Below are 21,997 nucleotides of genomic sequence, written 5' to 3' on the forward strand. Positions count from 1 at the left end.
GAGAAAGCATCCTCTAGATTTATCAAGGGTAGATTGATAAAGATTAGATTATCAAGGGTCAGCCTCAAAAACTGAAGTCCTATTGTATAGGGGGAAACTCTTCAACTTATTACATGTAGGTTCACTCTCTGATATTGAGATTATGATACCAAGAAAGAAAAGGAAGACATGCCCCCTTGCTGAGTCCGAGGAATTCTGCAAAATAAGAATGACTGCGAAAGGAAAGTAACGCAATCTAATAGGTGCCTCCCAACTTTCTCTCTTGGAGTTTCAGTCCAGAGAATGAGGTTTGTATTCGTGAGAAGGAGGTGTGTCTAAGACAGGCAGCTAATTCATACGCAGCCCTTTGCCAGCATCATAGTGAACTTCGCAGTGTAACAAGGTCAATCGGAGGAACGCCTTGGACTAAAGTTCTAGTGTGGCATGGATAGGACCCTGAAACAGCTGGAGAATGTGTCACTGGGGCTGGGGTGTCATCCCATAGGAGAAGATGATTCTGATCTAAGGGCTGCAACACCCCAAGGCTGAAGGTGCATCATGGTCAGACCTCTGAGACGAGTACACTGTCAGCAGGAGGTAAGATGAGGTCAAGTTAAACATAAATGTCTTCCCAACTTGAATTGGTCAAGAAATAACAGATGACATGCATGCCAGTGGTAAACTTTACTATGTCAACAGGGTTAGGAGCACCCAGATAAATAAGGAGATCTACCCCACATGTCAAAGGAAATAGACAAAGTCACGTTCGGAAATGCAAACTGTGTTCTTCTCTTCTCCATTTATTAAAGCCACACTTCTGTGTGTGTGTGTGTGTGTGTGTGTGTGTACGCGCGTGCATGTTAAAAGAGAGTGGGAGAGAAAAGCTAATAGGCTGGCTTATCCAAAAGAGATTGAACGGTACTGGAATTACATTGAATTTTGCATTTCTCTTTATATACAAATGTATAAACAACTGCCAGGGGAGGGGCAGGGAATGTGGTTTGTGAATTTCTAATGATTTGTGAGATTTACAGATACAGGAAGGTAGGAAGTTCTTTTGCTTTCTAAGAGTTAAGGAGCCAGGAGATAGGCACTGTAGCTTTTACCCCTTAATCTTACTTCTAGAGGGTAGGAGATGTTTTGGAGCAGCAAATGCTAGAAATGTACTGCCTAAAGCCAGGAGTGAGACCAAGACTAGAGAGAGATGAATATGATACCATGTGAGACAAATGATGAACACTTGCTGGCTCACCCTTATTCTTAGATAGAGGTCAGCAAGCAAAAATTAGCTGTTGCTTCTTCAAAAGCACTTCCCTGCCCTGGTAAGGCTAAATGGCTTCCCAGGGGTGGAGGAGATCCTGTTGGGGAGATGGGTGATGTCTTAATGAAGAAAATGAAGAAATGGGAGATTTCTGCAGCTGGCCAATTTTCCTTAGCTTTTTCTTTTTTTATATATATTAGGAAATGGGACAGAGGGAATGTAAGAAGATGAAAGCTATGGTACAATGGGAAAAGACTGTTGATCATAGATCTGTTTAAAATCATGTACATTAGTGATCATGTTAACAAGTCTTCTTGTTTTTGTAATCTTACCTAGTTTCTCCATGGACCATCATTATAAGAAACTGAATTCTACCTTCTGTTAAAATATATATGTATTTTATCTCAGCGTCATCCTAAGTATATCTTGATCTCCAAACTCTTTTCTCCACTATCAAATAGTTAACAATGTAACAAAATAATATTGTGTGTGCTGGAAACCACTTAACCTTGTAAATGCGTGTTCTAAATATATCGTGTTTGTGAGTCTGTATTTCTATTGAGTGGGTATTTCAAATGAGTAAAGCTTTAAAATATATTATGAGAATGGTGTTAAGATTTTTTAATGCATTCATAACTACTCTACCCTAGTACCACAATTTTCTTTATTCTGGTCCTGTGGCTAATATTTATTCACATGTATATTTTGTACCTATTTATGATCAGAACATACAATTTGATATACCACTTTCTCTGTATTGTGATTTAATTGTTACTTTAATGGCAACTTAATATACTATGGAGTTAATATGCCCATATTTTCTTAGATGCCCTGCTGTGGGATACACAAATAGTTTCTATTACTCACTATTATGAATAATGCTGCAGTGACATTTTCCTGATTTTGAACTGTTTGCTTGGGATAATTTGTGAGTGGATTACTAGGTCCAAAGATATGAATATATTTAAGGACTCTAAATACAGGTATAGGTGAGGCAGTGATTCAGTGGCTCTACATACGTATAATACAACTGAAATATGTGAGTCTATCAATTGTTTCCCCAATAATCTCAGCTGCATTGTATTATTTATAATTGTAGTTAATGCAATCTAGTTAATGCAATAGAAGGCCACTTCTTATTGTGTATTAAGTGAGTTAGCCTATCAAAAAATTATAATTTCTCTATTTGTAAACTACTGACAGTGATATTTTCTTTACAAAGCTATTGAAATGATTAGATGAATTCATCAATGCCTCGTGTGTTCATGCCACAAAGGAAATTATTAATCCTCCTTCCCTCTGTCTGTGGCTCCCTCATTTTGTCCATCAACCCTCCTGCTCCTGACTCCTTCTTCAATGGGTTATACATTCAAGTTCTTTTTGTACAAATTTTCATAGAACCTGATTTCTCATTCCAGAGTTCACAGGAGCTAATTGTCAGGTTTCTGCAGAGAACCAGTCTCTACTATGCCAGCAAGTGCTGAATTATACCACAAATCATGGAGGTCAAATCTATCAGACCCCTTGAATTTCTTAAGTGTCCATACAAACAAGTCAGAAATACACTCAGAATAAAATTGTTCCATAAATTGCTCATTTAAGAAGTTTGTGTATAGTTCAGTTTCTCTTTATATGACTTGTCCAGGTTTTCTTCCTTTAGGTTGCTCAGAGATATTTTGATTTGTTTATTTGCTTCTTTGTTTTGGTTTCGGGTAGTGTTTCTGCTTCATCTGCTCTCTGCTGCCAGTACCCAAGAACAAGCTTACTTCTGTGATAACAAGTGTGGTTTGTCAAGCAACTGCAACACAAGAGCATTGCTGCAAGTTGCATATCTGGATGGTACTGTCACTTGGATTTTGTCTGTCTTACATCTAATGTTTGTCCATTTTCTAGGCATTATTGCTCATCTGTTGCCTGGAATTGGTTTCTATCTTGAAAGCCTCTGTAGCAGAATCTGCCTTTTTAAGCAACCACGCTTCTTTAAAGCTAAAATAATTCCTAATATGTTATAAGGTCTCAGGGAGCCTATAACAGGCATACAGCGTCTCAATTGGAAGCATTGAAACTAAAAGCATTGAAAAGCATTGAAAATAAAAGCTTATATCCTATTTCATGAGGGCAAGGAGATTTGGGGGCTACCACAAGATTTTCCAGTCTCACTCTCATGATGAGAAATTGAACTGAATAAGATGTATTCTAAGCAGTTTCACTTTAGGAGTTTAGAAGAGGAAAAGTGGGAGGAGGAGGAAGAAGAAGAAGGAAAAAATTCCTCTCCAGTCTCTCCAACCTCAGCAACTATATTTCTTGTCCCTTGGAGAACATCACAGGCCCTCTTTAGATTTTTTTTCTTACATAAGCTATGTGTCATAGACAAGGTTTCTCCATTTTTATATTAATAAACCTGCATTTTCCCAATCTCCGTGCTGGCTCTCCCCATTTTCACATGTTACAAATGAGTGCTGGCCTCTCTTCCTCTCTGAATAGATACACTAATTCAACCTCTGACCATAGTGCAAAGCCCTTTTATCCACACACTACATCAGCAAAGTTATTAAAGTGCTGATGAAGTCAGAAGCAAAAACCAGGAGGCCTGAGCAAGGCTCATATGTAACAGTTACACAGAGGGCATCTGAGGATCAGAGCCGAATGTAGACAACCACCAGATTCTCCATGGTTACTGGACGGTACACAGTCACCAGTACCCAGTCACCAGTCCTGCCTTCAATATGGCTGCACCAAGAAGTCTTCTTTAAACATATCAAAACCCAGGGGGTGAAAACACATGAACTAATCATAATCTCTCTACCCCATGCTTGCTTTCCTAAAACTTGAAACAGAAAAGGTGATGGCGGCAGCGCTTTGGTTGTGCCTGGAGTCTGAACTGCAGTGCAATCAGGAAACATATGTCATGAAATAAGGTGTCATACCACATGCTACACACCCCTCTCCCTGCACAGAGTGGGGACTAGACTTGTCTATGTGAATCAATTTTTCCCCAATTATATGAAGTTTTCTTTTAGTTTCTTTTATTATTATTTTGTGTTGAATATAGTTGATTTGCAATGATTCAGTGTATAGCAGTGATTATGTTTTATTTACATATATATGTGTATACACACATTATATATATATAACATATATATATATGAAATTTTTCAGATTCTTTTCCATTATACGTTATTACAAAGTATTGAGTAAAGTTCCCTGTGCTACACAGTAGGTCCTTGTTTATCTAATTTATATAGTAGTTCATATCTGTTAATTGCAAATTCCCAATTTATCCCTCCCCCTTATTCCTTTTTGGTAGCCATAAGTTTGTTGCCTATGTCTATGAGTCTTATTTCTGTTTTGTAAAAAGTATATCAGTCATGGGCTTTCCTGATGGCTCAGTGATGAAGAACCTGCCTGCCAGTGCAGGAGAGGCAAGTTTGACCCCTGGGTTGGGAAGATCCCCTGGAGAAGGAAATGACAACCCAGATATTCTTGCCTGGAAATCTCATGGACAGAGGAGCCTGGTAGGCTACCGTCCATGGGGTCGCAAAAGAGTCAGAAACGACTTAGCATCTAAACACCAACAGTATTACTCAGTCATTAAAAATAATGAAATAGTGCCATTTGCAGCAATGGGTGGACCCAGAAATTGTCATATTAAGTAAAGTAAGTCAGACTGAGAAAGACAAATATCATATGATATCACTTACATTCAGAATCTAAAAAAGTGAACTTATTTATACAAATCACTTTCTGGTCTTGGGTGGGCCCCTCAACCCTGTGAGTCCAGGATGAGATGACATGTGTATAGGAGTTAGGGGATAGTTTCTAATTGTATGCAGTTATTTGGGTGGGTGCTTGTGTTTGTACTGTTGGGCTGATTTATGGTTATTTAAATCTGTAAAAGGGTGTTCTGCCACTTCCTTTGTGCACGTTCTGTTCCCTCACATTATTGTAGACCCGATATAAGGCAGCTTTCAGAACATGCCATTCTCCCTCACAGCTTCCTGTGTTTGAACATGCTGCCTGAATCACACCCTCCTCACCCCCCTTCTTCCTCCACCTCACCTCCATCTCCCTTTGTCTGTCTGTTCCCCTCCTACTCACCATTCGAGGCTTAGCTTACGGACCCTCTGCTTTGTGTGACACCCGTGGGTCCTGTCTGCACCGTGAACACGATGACTTCATCCTCAGGGTTGCTGTGGGTCCAAGTGTGGCCTTTCCTACATGAGTGGACTTGGGTTTTTGAGGGCAGGACCAAATCTTATTCATTTTCTCAACCCAGTATCTGGTTCTTGTTATTTACTTGGTAAATTTTGATCAGAATGATGAGTGAATGTCAGATACTCACCGCCATGAAAGAAATTGTACTAGTCAGGTTCATGATTCTTCACTAATTTGCTATGAAACTTGTGAAAGAAACAACATTCAAGCTTTCTGTATGTGATATAAATATAGGCACCTGATGTGCATATTTTAATGGGGAAGCTTATAAAGTACTCCTAATTATTGAAAGTTTCACACTGAGAACATGTGACCACATGACAGTATACGAGATGTGTCACTTGCAGAGAAGTACGTTGCACAAGTCGTTTCCCCAGTAACTGCTGTGGATCCCTCCTGTGGCAGGATGCTAACAGGTATTGTGGGATGAAAAGGTTTCTTGCTGAAATTCATTTGGGGAAACACTGGAATAAATCTCCATTTATGAAACCTGTGATTTTGTTAAAATGCCATCTCACAATTCAGTGATCCCAAGTTTCCTGCTGCTTTTATCTTGTTTTAGATCTGATTACTCCTCCTTTCTCTGGTTTTCAGCTTTCATGGTGACATGGCATCTGGTTTCTTTCTACAAGGAAGGTTCAGCACACAGCACAGTCTTTGATACATTGGACTGGTTTGAGGATCCTACCTGGAATAGGTATGTAAGACTTTCAGTGTTTGCTTTCTCATCCTTTGAATAGCCATGGATGTTATATCCATTTCTGCTTTTCTTGTTGTTGATTAAGAGTGGAATTTGTTCTGAAGAATAAACTTCATGTGTTAGAGATGATCTTTGTCTTTTCTGCTTAGAGCATGTGTTTATAATATGACATACAAGACTCCTCAACACCCTTCATTTCCTTTGTTGTGTGATTAATACAAATTAAGAATACATTCATGCCAGTAGAGAATGGAAATTCCATGCTCATATGGCTCTGAAAATAATGGAATTTAATATATAAATCTTTGGAACTCAAGTATACAAAATATGACAGATCCCCTGGTATGTTTATAAATATAGTATACAAAAGTCTAACATCTAACAGAAAGATGTAACTTTTTTTTCCAAAATAGTCCAGTCTTAGGCAAACCTAAGTACCAAATTTTAAACTAAATGACTGCACATGGGAATTAATTAATGATTATTTGATCCTCTTCGTTTTTGAGACAAGTATTCCCGTAGTGTAAAATGACATAAATATGACATAAAGGCAAAAAAATACAGTATTTGAAGGTATTATTGTTTTATGAGTTATCTTGAAGGGGATATTCTGAAATTAGATTCTCATGAGATATAAGCTGTGTAGCTCCTGATTTAATTCAGTTCAGACTACTTTGATGAGTGCTCTGTGTGTGTGTTTGAGGGGGGCGGTGGGGCGGGGAGTGGTATGTTAGCTCTAAGAGATACTTGATTATAAGATTCATTGCTTTGTTGTATTCAATTTTCAAAATATTTTGGGGACTATTGTAGACTTTTTGAAATTTTGGTTTGTATTTAGAAAAGAGTCCAGCCTATATAAATTGTATTTTCAAAAAAGTAAAGCTGCCCTGCTCAATCCTCCTTCCCAAAATGTCTGCTGAAAACCACATTTGGGAAGTAGCATAGCCTTGAGACTTAATTAGATATAATCTATGACCTTGGGGGAAAAAATGTTATGCTGTACTCCCTAACCCATGACCTTGAAAAAAAATGTTTTGCTTCCTTAGAAAGAGGGAGGGAGAGAGAGAGAAGGAGGGAGGAAGAAAGGTAAGGAGGGAGAAAATAAATTCACAGTTGCCATGTACCAAATACTCTAGGTCACCTTTATTCTTAATAAGGTATCAAGTAATTAATCAATGTGTTTCCCTGAGTCTCCAGAGAATTTATCTTCTACATTCTCTGAAAGTCTTAAATCTATAATTAGAGTTTAACCTTCTTGATTTAAGGCAGAAGTTGCAACTAGTCACCTGCATGTTCCAGCTTTCTTAGGTTGTTTATTGTATGGGGTTTTTTGTTTGTTTGTTTGTTTTTTTTTTTTTTTGCTTAACACAAAATTAATATATCAATACATGTGTTTAAAAAAATGTCAAATCAAAAAATCAGAAGAGTTCACATAAAAATCTGGGCTTCCCATCTCTGGAAATGAATTAAATTAGTTGCTTGTGCCCCAATTCTAGCTGTCATACAAATTACCTCCCTCATCTTAACCCTTCCACATCTAACTCATCAAGTCCTCCAAAGCCTTGCTGTGACCACCCAGTGGTTCTCAGCCTCACTGTGAAAAGACAATTTCCTGGGTACTCAGGCTGTACTCAGAAAATTAAGCCAGTAGTTCTGAGTGTAGAGCTGGGCTTCAAAACTGTAGAAAGTTCTTCAGATGATTCTTATATGCAACCAAGGTTTAGAACCGCTGCCCTAACATCTTCCTCTGTCCCTATATGGCAAGGGCCATACCCTGAGTCCAGGTCATACTCACCACTTTCTGGTCTTAACAGTTTTGTACCATCATCGCTAAATCCCCTTCTCATTTCTGTTCTCGTCTTTGTTCAGTTCCATCCCCACCCAACAGCCAGAGTCACTGTTTCAGAATTGAACATACCTAGTTAATGCATGCTTGAACCTCTTCAATAATAATAACAATAATGATAACAGCTGATGACGATCATTGATACCTTGGTTGAATGAAGAATCTGAGTTGAGGCTTTGTTGAAGTCACTGGAGCATTAAATATCAGAAGCAAATGGGGGAGGCCTACATGAGGCCTATTGCCTAATCTGACAGTATCTTCTGCCTGCCTACTCCTACAGACAGTGACCCATGGGCCAAAAGCATCCCTGACTTCTACAAATTGCCACCCAATCAGTGTCCTGATGTCACACTGCTGTCAGGAGCAAAGGGGGGTTATAACCTGGCAGTGACATTATTATAAGATTAATGTTAGCACACAGCCACCAGTGTTTATTAAATGTCACTTCTTCCTAGTTGCATGATCCACCCAGCAAAGTAAGTTGATGCTGGTAAATTTTTAGGCGGACTAACTGAACTAGGGGTGTGCATTTGTCAGGGTTAGAAGTTATACATGGAATCGTCTCTCTTGCCGCTCTGACACACAGTTCCTCGTTGTCACCAACAAATAACATAAATCCAGTTATTTATTTGAGCTGCAGTGGAGACTTTTCTTTTTCAAAATGACTGTGTAGTGGTGGTGTGGGCCATAGAGGTAGTTACTGGAGTCTTTGCTTTAGCCTCCACCCACCCCATAACTGAGATGACATGCTTCCCATTGCAAGGGAAGAAGATAAGGTGGCATCAGAAACTTTTCATAAAAGACATCTTCTGACATATAGTGATGTTATTTTACTCAGAGTTCAAAAATAAATCAATAAGTGCAAAGTGTTCTTGCCTGGAGAATCCCAGGGGCATGAGAGCCTGGTGGGCTGACGTCTATGGGGTCACACAGAGTCGGACACGACTGAAGTGGCTTAGCAGCAGCAGCAGCAGCTTTGAAGCTGAGTGGAACATGTGTCCATGTCAGCACCCCTTGTGCTCACTGTAATCAAGTTTTATTTCATACAGGTGACAATTATTTTCTTCAGTATAAAACCATCACTGCTTCACTACTGACATTATAAAAAGTTCAAGGAGTTGTGTTAAGACAAAAATGTGCCTATGACATTCAGGTAATGGAGACCAATAAAGATGTTATAGCCTGAGGTGTTGAATTAATGCCTGAGACACAGTTATCCACTTTACCTTAGGGTCCTAGCTTACCCAGATAATATGCCTGGGCAGAGCTGTCTTACATCTAAAGAAACAATTGACATTTTTACTTCTTTCCTAAATGTTTATTTTGGAGGACAAGTGGAAAACAAAATACAGAGAGAGGCACAAGCACATACTCACTGAGCATCCCTAGAGTTAAATTCCTCTGTCCACAGAATTGGAGTGGGCAACCATCCCCTTCTCCAGGGGATCTTCCTGACCCAGGGACTGAACCTAGGCCTCCTGCATCGCAGGGAGGTTCTTTACTGTCTGAGCCATCAGGGAAGCCCCAAATACAGGGTAGTGTCTGTTAATGAGATGCCTTTGTTTTTCCTTTGGAGATCAAGATGAACTGGCCATGTGTATAATTTTTCTTTGTGGTGAGTAGGTTTATAATAAGGCCATAGATTCTTTTCATGCCATTTTAGAAATCATTTGAAAGGATTCAGGCAGTGATGACCATTATGTTTTAAGATTTTACATTCAGTTCAGTTCAGTTCAGTCGCTCAGTCGTGTCCAACTCTTTGCGACCCCATGAATTGCAGCACTGTAGGCCTCCCTGTCCATCACCAACTCCTGGAGTTCACTCAAACTCACGTCCATCAAGTCAGTGATGCCATCCAGCCATCCCATCCTCTGTCGTCCCGTTCTCCTCCTGCCCCCAATCCCTCCCAGCATCAGAGTCTTTTCCAATGAGTCAACTCTTCGCATGAGGTGGCCAAAGTACTGGAGTTTCAGCTTTAGCATCATTCTTTCCAAAGAACACCCAGGACTGATCTCCTTTAGAATGGACTGGTTGGATCTCCTTGCAGTCCAAGGGACTCTCAAGTGTCTTCTCCAACACCACAGTTCAAAAGCATCAATTCTTCGGTGCTCAGCTTTCTTCACAGCCCAACTCTCACATCCATACATGACTACTGGAAAAACCATAGCCTTGACTAGACATTAGGACATGCAAAGCTTTTCCAATAAGATAAATCCATTTTTCTAAATTCTTTGTATCACTGAGTGCCTGGGATATGGACAGAGGAAGATTAAAATCTATCGTATTGTCACCACATGAAACAGCTAATGAGAAGGAAATTAATAGTGTCTGAAATGAACCCTGGGTTAAGCATAGCTCACGTTGTATTTCTACCATTATTTTTCACTTGCCATTAATTCACTTTAATCAGAGAAGTTCCCTAAACTAATTAGGATTCATTTTTAAAAATCTAAAGTAACAGGTAAATGTATCCTCTATTTATTTTAAGTTAGGAACAATATGGATGCTGAATTGATTGTGAAGACATTTATTATGTTATATGTATACATCAAATGGCTTCAAAAATATGCATGTTTGTCACAGATATTTACTATTATATCAGACTTTTTCTTATTCCTATCATTCCTCTAGCACTTTGTGTTGACTTTTGAGAATGAACATTTTGGAACAAAAGATATATTCTTCCAGGATCCTGCATGCTTGAACCATATTAGACTTTAGTAAATGTTTGTGAAATGAACGATGAATAATGCAAATGTGTTTTAATTTTAGATACAAGCAGATGAAATTGTACTGAAGCTAGGAACTAACTTAGCCAGTTAACTAGATATATAAAATAATGACAAATAAAAATGGTAATTAACCAGAGCTGATGTTATATCTGGTATGCTCTGTGGAAGCAGAGAGAGATGGCCATCATTTTTAAAGGATTTGGACAAAGTCAAAGGGCCAGCAAATCTAATATTTTGGTGAGCAGCTCATCCTGATTTCATTAAGGCATGGCTGTTCACTTCCCTTTCTCCTTCACTGAAGTTTTCATCTTTAAAATCTTTTTTAACTGCCATGTTAAGAGGATGTTCTAGTCTAAAGACTCCTGGTTCACGTACCTTATCTTTAAAAACTTTGCTAGGGGCATGTGGGACATTAAGAGTAAAATACTACAGTATCTCAATAAATACTAATCTAGTACAGAAACAGCTGCACTTATAACTGAACAGAGTCTAATGTTGTCTGATCATGCAATATGCTGCCCAAGCAAACTCTTTAGGAAGTGCTTGAATCATTCCTATGCCTCCATCTACTTATCTATTCAATCTTTGACTTTTCTTGGCAAAGCTCAAACCCAGTTAAAGTCCATATGCTTTACATTGCTTCACTTTTGCATTTTAGAAAATGATTAGATAGTGCAAATGGATGTGATGATCATATTAGCCAACAGTAATATAAGCTCTTCATACATAAAATTATTTATCTCAGAAGGATATGAAATTTCACTTTGAAATTAAGTTGTTTTCTTAATATCACAACATACTGTGCCTCAAGGATAAGTAATTTCATACATTTAGGATCCTTCAATTATATTCCCATATTGGAGAGATATTACATTATTTTACTTTATCTGAATATTAATAATATGATCAATGATAACTTTGATTATAAGTATTCTGAAATTGGAAACATCCCCATATTTAAGTTAGCCACTTTAATGTTCAAACATGTCTTTCTTTATATTATTAGTTGTTTTCCTTTAAACATTTTCATTCTCCACTATTCACTTGTTTGTGATTAATCTGATTAATGTATCTGTACTCTGCTTTTTTATACATTAAAATACTTTAGATAGATTATAAAAAGATGAATGAAATAGAAAATTAAGGCAGAATAATTATCAATGAAACAGAAAATTAAGAAACAACAAATGGAAATAAAACCACAGAATCAAGAGAAAAAAATATCAATCACAATTAGGCAGACCAACAGTTGCTGTGATGATCATCAGACTTGACTCTAGGTTTACTAGGGGCTTAAGCCAAATTTTGTTGAACAATTATCTGAAAAAAGATATATTTGCCTAACATTAAAATACTCATTCTGTAAAAAGAGAAATTACATACCTGACAGGAATGGAAGGGAAAAGAGTACTTATCATACTATGGGACCATTGGACTCATATTTGAGGATCATGGATGCAGGAATGAGATACAGCTGTCCTGAACTATGTGTATTTATCAGCAGCCTCTTTTTATTTATATTTATGGTTGTGCTTCACGGACGATTGAAACAAAACCATTGACGTCTGAATTTATATAGTGAATTCCATTGGCCTTTGAACCTCAGCGTGCTCAGAGATCTTGATTTTGGTTTTTGTTCTTTACCACTATCAACACTAAATTTTAAATGCTGTTTTATGAAATCAAGTAGAAGCTATAGTTGCAAAATTGTTGACTAGGGTCTCATAAAAGTTGAGAAGATTTTATTGATTTAAATTTTGGTAGTTTTTTCCTTTGGCATAAAATTATGTGTTTGCCTACACTGTTTTTATTTATGATATTAGCTACTACTTTATAGGTGTATCTTTAATTTCTTACTCTTTGAGCTTTGGGGGAAAAATAAGTCTATATTTTCTTTGAGACCATTGAACTAAGAGGATAAGTGTGTTAGTCACTCAGTCGTGTCTGACTCTCTTGTGACCCCATGGACTGTAGCCCACTAGGCTTCTCTGTCCATGGCGTACTTCAGGCAAGAATACTGGAGTGGGTTGCCATTTAAGTGCTGCTTATTTTCTGAGATAGCAACTTTGTGGATTCATGACACAAGCTTTATATCGTTATCCTATTCTTGAAATCTATCCCATTTTAAATCTTCTATCAAATCCTTTGCAATATAAAAATTGTTGTGATTAATCTTCTAAAAGCATGGCACACAATTTGAATCAGTTCTAATGAGGTGGATGAAACTGGAGCCTATTATACAGTGTGAAGTAAGCCAGAAAGAAAAACACCAATACAGTATACTAACACATATATATGGAATTTAGAAAGATGGTAATGATAACCCTGTATGCGAGACAGCAAAAGAGACACAGATGTATAGAACAGCCTTTTGGACTCTGTGGTGGGGTGGGGGTGGGGGGCATGATTTGGGAGAATGGCGTTGAAACATGTATAATACCATATAAGAAATGAATCGCCAGTCCAGGTTCGATGCAGGATACAGGAAGCTTGGGGCTGGTGCACTGGGATGACCCAGAGGGATGGTATGGGGAGGGAGGTGGGAGGGGGAGTTCAGGATGGGGAACACGTGTACAGCCGTGGCAGATTCATGTTGATGTATGGCAAAACCAATACAATATTGTAAAGTAATTAGCCTCTAATAAAAATAAATAAATTTGAATTTAAAAAAATAAAAAGAAAAAGGAGTCATATTTTGCAAGCAACATTCTATAGTATAAAGGGAGTTAAGAATGCCTAGTACCATGAATTCTGACCTTAAAAGATTGAAGACATTTTCAGTTTGAAAAACCAGCAGATATAGATGTATTTTAAAATGTCATTTAAAAAATAAAGCTCTATCTTCCTGGTAAATGACTTATATAATTATATTAACATATAGCCTATTTCCAAATACTGCATTATAAACTACACACAGCAGTAAAAAAAAAAAAAATGATGGCAAATAGAACCAAGTAATGAGTGGCCAAAATCTCAACTTATGTTATACTTCCATGAGTTACTTATGACTTTGAGGGTATTCTGAATTAACTTCTGGTTGTAATACATTTAGTTCCTATTTAGAAAAAAAAAAAAAAAAAGATTTAAAAAAGTTTGAGAGCCTGTCTCAGAGTTGTGAACAAAACACGATCCTGTTGGTGCTGAAAGCTATCTTTCTGGGACATTTTTCAACTAACAAAAACTGTTTCAAACTAATCTGATTATCTGTACACTGCAAAGCAATTGACACAGTTGAGTCTCCCCTTTAATCTGCTGACCCATCTCACATTTTACAAGGCACTGTCATGGGCCAGTCCCTCTTTGAGTCCCCTAACACATATCATCTCTTCAGAATATCTTATTTAATCTTCAAAGTTGCCCTGTGAGATAAGTAATAGCCTTTTTTTACATATAACAAAGAAAAATGTGTTAGAGAAAAATAATGTCATGAATCATTCCTATCTGCTTACTAATAAGAAGGGTAAACTGTGATACCAGAACTTTTTCTTTCTTAAAGCATAATCCTTTTCCTCCTAACCAGTGCTTCTCAATCAGAATGATTTTGTTCCCTAGGAGGATATTGGGCAATGTCTGAGACTGTGTTTGGTGTTCATAACAGAGGAGGGAACTCAACTGGTTTCACAGCTGAGTTTCTATGAAAGGTCATATAGACTACTCTCTTCCATGACTCCTGTATATACTCCGCACTCCACTGATTGTTTCCTGAAAATTATAGAGGAAATTGCTTGCATCTACTCATCATTCTGCCTGGAGTACACTGAACCCCCTTTCCTGCCAAATGTGTATTCATTTTCAAGATCCGAATGAAATCTCCATGGTTCATTGATGCTTTCCCCGTGCTCTGCTCATCTTCTCCCCAGGCAAAGTTCACCATGGTCTTCCCCCAACCCCTGCTAGCTTCATGGTTGCCCAGCACTTATAGCTCTGTATTGCAACTTATTGATTTTCTTGATTGTTTTCCCCTAAGACTGAATTCTTTGAGTACTGGCACCAACATCATATTCATCATAGTATTTCCTAGTGGCAGTACAAAGAGTCACTAAACAAATGCTTTATTGTATATTGAATAAATACTAAGTGATCCATGAATCCCTCCTGATTTATCATTCCCTAGCAGCTAGGGAAATGATGCAATAAATTAATTTGCCCAGTATTCTGGAGCATCCAAAAAGATTAGGGATGAGTTTCATTAACTTAAGCTTTCACACTCTCACCCTTTTTTAGTTGGGAAAAAGTCCAAATAGAGGAAAATGTAGTGTTTCAGAACGTGACTCCAAAAACTTTAGTACTTTTAAAAGATGTAGTCTCATTCACATTCCACTTTACTTATTAATATAGGAACTTGGAAAATTTTAAAGTGTTAAGAAAAAAAGCTATCACTTAAGGTCAAATATTGTCCATTCATTAAATAAATTTATATTGATTGCCTAATATGTGCTGGGTTACCTAGAACATTATTTTGGATTTTTTTTTTTTTTACTAATACTGCATTTTAATAATTATAGTAATTTAGAGGAAAATTAATGAGTTGTGAGATGTGTTTTCTAATGCCCTAGAATAAATAATTGGTTTGCTTTTACTAAGAAAGTATCTACATGTTTTATATTTGATCTCTGGCTTTATTTGTTAATAATGTTTTAATGGAAGCTAATGTTACCTCTGTACCCCTGATGCTGGGTTCAGAGGTTATTCATCAGTATTGTTTATTAGAGGGAATATTCCAGAACAATAACATCATGTGGTAATATCAGAACATCATCTTTATAAGTAAATTAGAGCATATTGATACTTATAATAGATATACTTTAAAAAAGCATTTCACTACGTAGTTAAATCCATTCTAAGTTTCAAACTGTTTAGTACGAAACAGGAAACAAATCTGTGGTCTTCATATCACAAAGTTATAAAAACCTGTCTTTAGTAATGTAAATGTGGCCTCTTTTAATCAGTTGCACTCAAGAATTATAAATACATGCATGCTAAATCACTTCAGTCGTGTTTGACTCTTTGTGACTCTGTGGACCGTAGCACGCCAGGCTCCTCTGTCCATGGGATTCTCCAGGGAAGAATACTGGAGTGGGTTGCCATGCCCTCCTCCAGCGGGTCTTTTCGACCCTGGGATCAGACGTGTGTCTCTTCATGTCTCCTGCGTTGGCAGACGGGTTCTTTACTACTAGTGCCACCTTATATTCTTACCACCATTACATACTACTGTTAGTGCATCAGGCCATACTTAGTGCTTTACAGTAATCCGTAAATTCTCTGCTTCTAAAGTGGTTGTCAGTCTGAAAAAAAATAAAATGTTTTTATGCCTTCTTTTACTTTTAAAAATATATATATATTGCAATGCTTTTTCAAGGAGCTATTTGCAGAAGGAACTAGTATAACTGGTAAGTAATTATTATATAATTAGTGTATAACTCAGTGTGTATATATGTATATATCCCGTTAACTCAAACACATTGTCTTGGGTTTTTCCCTCAAATATTTTACCATACAAAGATCCAAAGACCTTTTTTTCAATTTTATTGAAACTCCATTCTCAGGACAATATTAAATGTTTTATTTGCTGTCTCTTTGAATTAGAAGATTATCCTTTAAGACTATAGTGTTCTGTGTTGGTGTATCTATGGTTTAGCAGTACTTCCACATAGTAAGTAGTATAGTTGATGTAAGCATCAGTTTTGCACTCAGCAGCTCTGGATTCAAGACCTGGATTAAAACCTATAAATTGTGTTTCCCTGTCTCTTGAATTATTTTAGCCTCTGCTTTTCCATTCATTCTCCCAATAAGGGTCATCAGGCCCACTTTATGAACAGACTCTGTTGAAAGGATTCAATGAGATATAAGAGGAATGCCTGGGTATGGTAAGAGTTTGGAGAATGGTGATTTTAATTCAGACCTCACCAAGGTTAGTGGTGAGGTTCAAATTTACGTCAAAGAAAGGGACATAAAATGGAAAAATGAAAAAAGCGATGTCCCCAGAGACTGTGAAATGTCTAACTCCAGGTCACACAGCTTTGATATGCCAGAGTGAGGGCTCCCCACCTACAGGCCAACAGGAGCCCTGACTCATCTTTACATACTCCACATTCTGACACATAGTAAGCATTCCAGAAACAATGAGTAAGTGAGTTTTAAGAATTCCTGTGGAGAACTAAAGTCATAGATGAGTGCGTGAAGAGTGAGCCACACTAGTGCAGCACATGATAGTCTTTTTGCTGAGCCTGTGTTGTTTACACACCCCATGGGCAAGAATCTTATAATATTTGTTTTTATGCTGCCAATACTTAAGAGGGGGCCTCGAGTAGACACTTAATACACCTTTGTTTAATTACTGAATAAGTAAATAGATGAACTCAAAAAGCTGAGAATTAATTTTTAATTTATATGTTTTTAATTTTAAAAAGCTGTTATTTTTCTTATTTTGCCACTACAATTTGGAAAGAAGGTATGTCTTCCAGTGTGTTTTGTCTTAGAGGTCTGCCTTACTGTAGTCTTTTCTACATTTGGTTTAAAATTCTGCAGTTACTTTAAGTCTTCTCTTAGTTTTTTTTTTTTTTTATCAACAAGCGATCTTTGTTTTCTCAATATTTAAAAAGTATTAATTCCTTTTCATAAGATTCTTTCACTAAAATAATATAAAACTACTCATGTGTACTAAATTAATAGAAAGTCATGACTTGTAGATATTTATTGGTTTTGATTTATACATAGTATATAACTAAAATTCAGGTAGCAAAGTATTGATGGTATTCTGAGGGATTTGTGTTACAAGGTGAAAAAGGAATGATACTCACTGAGCATAATAAGTTGCAATAACACAGACACCTCTAAAGTTGTTTAAGTCATTGTGTGTTCTTAGGACAGTTAATCTTGCCCTGAAATCTTATTTACTCTCATGTTTTTGACAGTTAATTAAAGACCCTATGACTCTGGTCCCACTATTATGTTAAATTCACCATTGATTAAGTCATAATTAAAAATTTAGCTCAAAGAATAAAGGCTGAAGATATACTTAGATGATACTTTTCTATTTGTTTCAAAATAATGTAGACTTCACCAGTTCTCTCCATGGGAGTTTTTAATAACAATTAGAATAAAAATGTGATTTGTTTGAATGTCACTAATTTGCCTTGTTGAAAAATAAAAAATGAGATTTTCTCAGTATCCCCCCTTACCCAGGGAGGATTCTGTATTGAAGTATCATAAATTTTAGTTGCAAGAGGAATGATGAGTAATAAAATATTTATAGAGCCAATTGTTACCTTGACTTTGACCACTTCTGTTGTACACAGAGAGATTTGCATTCAAGTTTAGGTTAAGTAAACATTTGTATAAAACAGTGATAAGAACATGAATAAAAATGTAAATATCTCTGGTTAGAGTGGTTTTAGTTAGTGGGGAAAAAAAATTATGAAATAGCAGCACCCATGAATTAGACTTTTGAAAATGCTACATTAAAAAAACAGAAACTTGGGTCTTCCCTTGCAGTCCAGTGGTTAAGATTCTGCCCTTCCAGTGCAACGGGTTTGGGTTTGATCCCTGGTCAGAGAATGAAGATCGTGCTGCCAAAAAGAGGAAAAAAAAATTTGAAAGACAATAAAAAGGATATAAAAGTCAAACCAAAAACCTCAACTCACTCCACAAATATAGAGAAATTATTTTGTATTTGGAATTTCTTGCACTTCACCAAGGGCTTACCTGATAGCTCAGTCAGTAAAGAACCTACCTGCAATGCAGGACACCCGGTTCAATTCCTGGGTCAGGAAGATCCACTGGTAAAGGGATAGATTACCTACTCCAGTATTCTTGGACTTTCCTTGTGGCTCAGCTGGTAAAGAATCCGCCTGCAATGCTGGAGACCTGGGTTCGATCCCTGGGTTGGGAAGATCCCCCTGGAGAAGGGAAAGGCTACCCACTCCAGTTTTCTGGCCTGGAGAATTCCATGGATTGTATAGTCCATGGGGTTGCAAAGAATCGAACATGACTGAGTGACTTTCACTTTCACACTTTACCAAACATGTACTATGTCTTCAAAAAGAATATGCTTCCTCTTTCTGAGGTATCCTAAATCTGGAATATTTATTGACTACATTCTCTGTGCCAGACATTCTTTTAGGTGCTGAGGTTATGACAGCATATAGAAAAGTCTGTGCCTTCATAAAGGTTATATCCTAGTTAAGAGGCAGACAGAAGGAACATATGTAAATATACAATGTCAAGAGAAATCAGTCTTATTAAATATATTAAGGAAACAGAATCATGGCAAAGGGCAGTATTCTTCTATAGAGAGTGTTCAAGAAAGTCCTTTTTAGTAAGGTCTGTTAAGATCCTATTGGAAGAGAAATCAGAAGCCCAGCCAGGAGAACCAGCATCAAAAAGGCCCTAGTGCTACTTAGTGAGGCCAAGTAGACCATGGTAAGAACCTTGGATATTTTACTAATTGACCTAGGAAGCCATTGTTAAGACTTTGAACTGGAAGGGAGGAAGATTTTTCTTCTACCTTTCTAGATTCTTTTGATTAGTTTAGTAATTAAATTGACATAACATGGGTTAACTGGAGAAAAACAAATTTAACTTTATATGTATAGAAATCTCATGTAGATGTGAGAAGCTCTCAGACAGGCAGCTGATGCTTGTGTTGCCACCCTGAGCTCAGTAGAAGAGAGGAGCGGTCTGGGGCTTCAAAGGGAAGGAAGATTATTCACAGGAGGGTGGAAAGAGCAAATGTTTGGTAAACAAATGTTTGCCATGCCAGGTGGAGGCAATGATTTTGAACAAATAAGCCCTCCCAGACTCCCCCTAGCTTCTTATACCAGCACACACTCTTATCATTATCCCTGGATGGTTCATTTCCTGGACCGAGTCGTCCATCTGAATTCTTTTAGGTGATTAAGTGGGAGGTAGAAAACTCTTCGTGAGACTGTTAAGCCTTAACTGTCTTCAAATGAACATAATCTATGTGCCAAAGTGGCACATTCTGGGGCAGCCTGCCCTGAACCCTATCAGAGCAACAGAGTGACCTAATCTGAGGATTTTTTTAGAAGGATGAATTTGGCTTTTCTGTGAAAAGGAATAGATGGGGAAAGGATTACATTTTGTCAACAGAGTGGGAAACAATGAGCATAGAAGGGAACATTTCTCTTTCTTGCATAATCACACCTCACTAAAGGGAAGGTAACCATGCAACCAGCTAGATATCTGAGGGATTTATTATTCCAGGAAAAGGGAGAATGGATCTACATATGTAAAGAGCAGTTTTGGTATTGCTCCTGGAAGTAGGACTTGGGGTAGTGGGGTTACCTCCCCTACCTCCACTTTGTAGTGGAGGGGAAGTCATGAGTAGGATTTGAACATGAAGAATCTGAGGTTCTTAGATGGTCTCCAAGGGAAATGATTGGGAGGGGTCTCCAGAAGGTCCAGCAATCTGGATTTCAGGAGTTGTCTGATTGGAGATTTGGTGGCATTTCGTATTATTTTAAAGCAATTCAAGTTCTGGAAATGAGAGCATGTAAAGGGAGAAGAGACAAGAACTCTGCTGGTGCTTCTAAGCTCATTTGGTTCTAAAATATGCTCAGAGGGTCATGTGACTTTGAAGGAAAAGAGAAGTTCACTCAGCAACCCCTCAGAGGGAGAAGAGGGGTTGCTGGGTGAACTCTTTTTTTTCAAAGTCTGTACATTACCTTTTACCATAACACCCAGCATCCCATGGATTCACATTCCAGTTTGTTTCTCCAACTTAACATGAAAGCTAGTTTTAGGAGATATAATAGTCGAAATTCCTAAATTGATCCCAGCTTGGCAAAATGATTACCCAAAAAAGAGGGGGGTCTACTTCAACATAAATTGAGCAGATTTCATGCAAAATTACTTTCTCATCTTAAAAAAAAGTGCTTAAAATAGGACTGTGTTTCTCAAAAATTACCCCTTATATGGAAATTCACAGGAAATAATTTTTTCCTGCTTTGGAAAAGTACCATCATTGAAAAGAGTTGCATATTATTGTTTTTACTAGCATTCCTAAAAATTCAAAACATTTGTGTGACACATAGTGAGTGGCTGAAACTTTTTAATGTGCATTTATTACTAATTTATCTGTTCATAACAAAATACTGAAATATATATAAATACAAGTGAAAGGAATCCAGAGAGTTGATGGAAAACTGCAGAGGATCTGAGGTTGAAGTCATTAAGATGCTCAGATCTCAGCTGAGAACAGCCATAAAAGCAGACACCCTCCGTTAGCAAGTGATTTCTTGGTCCCTGTGCTGTGCTCAGTCGTGTCCAGCTCTTTGCAAGCCCGTGGACTGTAGCCTGCCAGGGTTCTCTGTCCACAGAATTTTCCAGGCAAGTATACTGGAGTGGATTGCCATTTCCTCCTCCAGGGGACTTAAAGAATTAAGGAACCAGCATCACTCAGGAAAATATATCAGACTCAGTTGGGAGTTGTCAAGGGCTACAGGAAGCCACTCTAGGGTAGGAAAAGCCAGGAAGTAATCCCATTCAGGTGAGGAATCATCCAAGGTCATGGCCCTGGGCAGAGGGGCTTGAAGGGCTACTTCAAGATCTCCAGGAAGCAGTTGGATTTCATTGTAAATGTGTAGGAGCCCATGTACGCATGCATGCATGCTAAGTCGCTTCAGTCATGTCTTACTCTTTGTGACCCTATGTACTGTAGCCTCCCAGTCTCCTCTGTCCATGGGATTCTCCAGGCAAGAATACTGGAGGGGTTGCCATGCCCTCCCCAGGGGATCTTTCAGACCCCAGGGATTGAACCAGCATCTCCTGCATCACATGCAGATTCTTTACCACTAAGCCACCCAGGAAGTCCTTGTAGGAGCCCATATCCTAGTAAAGAAAGGCATTGGTAAGTGCGATTAAGGACGTTGAAAGGTTTTAATTATAAGAGTAATTTTTAAAAATATTATGAATATGATTTGTGTTTGCTCAGAGAATTTTTTTGTTATTCAACAATTGTTTGAACATTTCCTGAGTCTTACCCCACCAAAAAAGAAAATATTTTAAAGGTCAGAGGCTACAAGCTTTTCATCATTTAGCCAAGAGACATAGATAATATGGTCCATGTATTCAGTTTAATTTAAATAAAATGTCAGCTTGAGGATGTAACTACTAAGCAATTATCTGAAGATAGATTAGAGTGACATTAAGCCACGTTCCTTCTGTCTACCTGGGGATCTCATCATATAGTAATTTATACATTTTACGTTTTATATATTGCTTCTATGAAGAAAATAGTCATA

The 21,997-nt window shown here is 37.6% G+C and overlaps 1 protein-coding gene across 4 annotated transcripts in view; it reads left to right on the top strand.

Annotated features, from left to right (window-relative positions):
• CHRM3 (cholinergic receptor muscarinic 3) overlaps positions 1-21,997 on the top strand; it is a 566,459-nt gene that overhangs the window by 297,781 nt on the left and 246,681 nt on the right. For all 4 annotated transcript variants that reach the window (XM_027530596.1, XM_027530598.1, XM_027530599.1 and 1 more), the window contains one exon: positions 6,050-6,152. In XM_027530596.1, the coding sequence (XP_027386397.1) occupies positions 6,055-6,152 (98 nt within the window). In that variant the 5' untranslated portion in view covers positions 6,050-6,054. The remainder of the gene's footprint in view (positions 1-6,049; positions 6,153-21,997) is intronic.

The sequence above is a fragment of the Bos indicus x Bos taurus genome, chromosome 28, assembly GCF_003369695.1.
Source record: "Bos indicus x Bos taurus breed Angus x Brahman F1 hybrid chromosome 28, Bos_hybrid_MaternalHap_v2.0, whole genome shotgun sequence".
Lineage (NCBI taxonomy): Eukaryota > Metazoa > Chordata > Mammalia > Artiodactyla > Bovidae > Bos > Bos indicus x Bos taurus.